Source organism: Haliotis cracherodii, unplaced genomic scaffold, assembly GCF_022045235.1.
Source record: "Haliotis cracherodii isolate W230 unplaced genomic scaffold, xgHalCrac1.p SCAF_4, whole genome shotgun sequence".
NCBI lineage: Eukaryota > Metazoa > Mollusca > Gastropoda > Lepetellida > Haliotidae > Haliotis > Haliotis cracherodii.
In genome coordinates, this window is record NW_027266297.1 from 70788602 (window position 1) to 70792405 (window position 3804).

General features: G+C 34.0%; 1 protein-coding gene across 1 annotated transcript; it reads left to right on the forward strand.

The window, feature by feature from the left end:
• Nucleotides 1-2413: 2413 nt before the first annotated feature.
• Nucleotides 2414-3478, forward strand: LOC139478237 (uncharacterized). Its single transcript, XM_071260642.1, has one exon. The coding sequence runs from the start codon at nucleotides 2465-2467 to the stop codon at nucleotides 3476-3478; it is 1014 nt and encodes a 337-aa protein (XP_071116743.1). The 5' UTR covers nucleotides 2414-2464.
• Nucleotides 3479-3804: the final 326 nt, after the last annotated feature.

The window sequence follows — 3804 nt, forward strand, 5'->3', positions numbered from 1 at the left end:
GAGAATAACGGAGGTCAGCAAACCCGTGAGTTGCCTAACAGTGAAAACGTAACTTCCCACGAGAAACTTAAGATACTGTCTCTTAATGTGTGTGGTATTAGGACAAAGCTGTTAAACCCCGATTTTGTGAACGATGTGTCCAGATACGATATACTGTGTCTGACTGAAACTAAAACGTGTGATTTAGATGCTGTGAAAATCCCAGGATTCTCAGTTCATATGAATAACAGAACTAACGCACTGAACACACGTGTATCTGGCGGGATCATTGTAGCCATCAAAGAGACACTATTTGACAGGTGAGCGTCATCGAAAAGATACATGATATTGTTTTATGGTGTAAGATACCAAGTGAATTCCTGCATGTTAACGATGACCTTATCCTAGGAACTGTGTATATACCACCAGAGCAAAGTAGATTTCATTCACCGGAAATATTTACAACACAAGACAATGATATCATTGTATTGTTGGTGATATGAATTGTTGTACTAAAAATCTTCCGGATTTTATCATTTTGGACGAATATTTATGTGACAATGATATTATTGACGAGGAATTATTGTTTTCAAATGTACAACTTCTAGTTGACACCGGTGTAAAGTTAGATAGAATATCAATGGATACTGAAACAAACTGTAACGGGTATAAACTCCTGGATTTATGTAAAAATAACGGGCTGTATATTGTGAATGGAAGATTAGGCAAAGACAAGGGTATTGGTAAACTGACATGCAGAAATGCCAGTGTTGTCGATTATTGTATTGCATCAGCAGAAACATTCCCATTATTAATAGATTTAGAGGTACAGGAGTTTGACCCGATCTCGTCCGATGTACACTGTGGCTTATCGTTAACGTTAGATTGTACAGCACAACAACTATCTCCAGTTATAGATGATGACAAGGATGTACATATACATAAAGTTGTAAAAAGATGGGTTCCTGATAAAAGTGAAACATTTTTTATGTAATATCGATAAGGTTGCCATTATCCATCAGTGTACAGAATTAGATGCATGTAAAGACCAAATAGAGCGAAATGACATTAACCAAATTGTAAATAAACTCTCTCAGACGCTGGTTACTGCGGCTGAAACTACTCTAGTTACTGTAAGAAATTCTAGACACTCTGTACATAAGCACAAGCATAAACCCTGGTTTGATGAAAAACGTAAATCATCACGTAGATTTTACCACAAGCGTAAACGTATATATGGAAGGACTAAAGACAGTAATAGCAAAGCTATGTACATTTCAGCCAGTAGAGCTTATAGTAAAACCCTAAAGCAGGCATTTAAGACATATCAAAACAAATGTGGCCAACAACTGAGGGAATGTAAGGATAGTACGACTAAGAATTTTTGGGAAATTTTAAAATCATTTGAACCAAAGAAAACTGCCGAAAAAATCAGTATTGACTATTTTTTTGAATTTTTTAAAGATCTTAATCAAAGTTCTGATGATAATGGCGATGTTTTTGCCAATAACACAAATTATGATAATCATGATGATATCTTAGATTGTAGGATACAGAAGAAGAAATTATGTCTGCTGTCCGTGCATTGAAGAACAATAAGGCTTGTGGGTTGGATGGTATTTACAATGAGTACATTAAAAGCTCTATTCATGTTATCATGCCGGTTTACGTAAGGCTTTTTAACCTCGTTTTTTGAAACTGGAGTTTTACCTGAAGCTTGGCTTGTTGGCAAAATAAAACCAATCTACAAAAACAAAGGAAACCAAGCTGACCCAGACAATTACAGAGGTATTTCTATCCTAAGCTGTTTAGGTAAATTGTTCACTACACTATTGAATAATCGTTTACAAGCTTACTCAGTTCAGACTAATCTGATAAGCGAAGCGCAAGCAGGTTTTAGAAAAAAAAAAACTCAACAATTGACAATATGTTTATTCTTAAAGCTCTCATTGATATCAAAAGAAATCTTAATTAGAAGTTGTATTGTGTTTTCGTCGATTTTAGCAAAGCTTTCGATACAGTATGGAGGTGTGGTCTGTGGACAAAAATGTTAAAGTCTAATATCAAAGGAAAATGTTTTAATGTCATATATAATATGTATCAAAATATCAAATCTTGTGTTTCACATAATAACAAGGTGTCAGGTTTCTTCCCATGTCAAATTGGTGTAAGACAAGGTGAAAATGTGTCACCTTTCCTGTTTGCTTTGTACCTTAATGACCTTGAACAATTTTTATCTGAAAATGACTTTGAAGGACTGCATAATGTAAATAACCCTATAATAGATTCACTTGAACTGTACATAAAACTTTTTCTCATTTTGTATGCCGATGATACTGTTTTAATGGCCGAAAGCCCAGAAGATTTAAGAAAGTGTCTCACTATATATGAAGAATATTGTACTATCTGGAAACCTAATGTCAATGTTGACAAAACGAAAGTTGTTATTTTTGCCAAGCACTCCACAAATAGAGTCTTCAATTTTATGTTAAATGGCTCGATTCTTCATGTTGTTAAAGAATATGTTTACCTTGGTATTTTATTTACAAACACTGGTAGATTCTGTAAGGCACCAAAGAGACTGACAGATCAGGCATCTAGAGCAATGTACGCTGTATTTCGTAAAATTAGAATATTAGAATTTCCTATTGACTGTCAACTGAAATTATTTGATCAACTTGTTCAGACAGTATTGTTATATGGATCTGAGGTGTGGGGTTTTGAAAATGCTGTTGTCATTGAACGTGTACATCTTAAATTTTGTAAGTATATTCTCAAGTTAAAACAGTCAACACCCGATTACATGGTATATGGTGAACTAGGGAGGTATCCTCTCAGCATTTTCATTAAGATAAGAATGATTTCATATTGGTGCAAGCTAACATCATCACAAACTAGCCTCTCTAGTATAGTATATAAACTTATGTTTCAAATGTCCATTGCAAATCCAGATTACCATTTCCCACTATTAAAAGAAGTAAAATACATTCTTCAAAATATAGGCTTCAATTACATTTGGCTGTCCCAAACCTTTATTAGTGCCGCATGGTTGAAACAAAATGTGAAACATGTTCTCATTGATAATTTTCTGCAAAGATGTCGAGAATCAAAGAAAATTTCATCTAAAGGTTACTATTATAACATGTTTAAAGAGTTACCATCTCTAGAACCCTATTTACTAGAACTACCAATCACCTTACGCATCTCTCTTGCTCGTTTTAGAACAGCAAATCATAGATTACCCATTGAAACAGGAAGATGGTATAATATTGTGAGAGAGGAAAGAAAATGTACATTGTGTAAAAAATTTATATGTGATGAAATGCACTTTTCATTAGAATGTCAAAAACTCTCAGAAATTAGAAACAAGTTTTTGCCTCAATACTACTGTATGTATCCTTCTGCCATAAAATTCTCTCATTTGATGTCCATTACTTATAAGCCAACTCTATTAAAACTGTCAAGTTATATAAGATCATGTATGGAAATGTTCCACTGACATGTTTTCTTCATTGTATCTAATTCCTGTGTCCAATTACATCTCTATCACTGCCGTGATTTACGAGAATAAACATCATTCATAACGACGGTTAGGTCTACTTTCGCCTACAGTGCACTTTGCCTAAAGTATTATCAAAACAATGTTATGCACCAGTGGCTGTCACAAATGAGCTTCCATTACCTTCAGTATGAAAGGACTCTCCCACTATGAGAGATTGAGAAAAATAAAAGTGATAACAATATTATTTATAATTTGCAACAAGAAAAACATTACGAATCATGACATCAAGACATCACTTGATATTCATTAAAATAGCACATCAC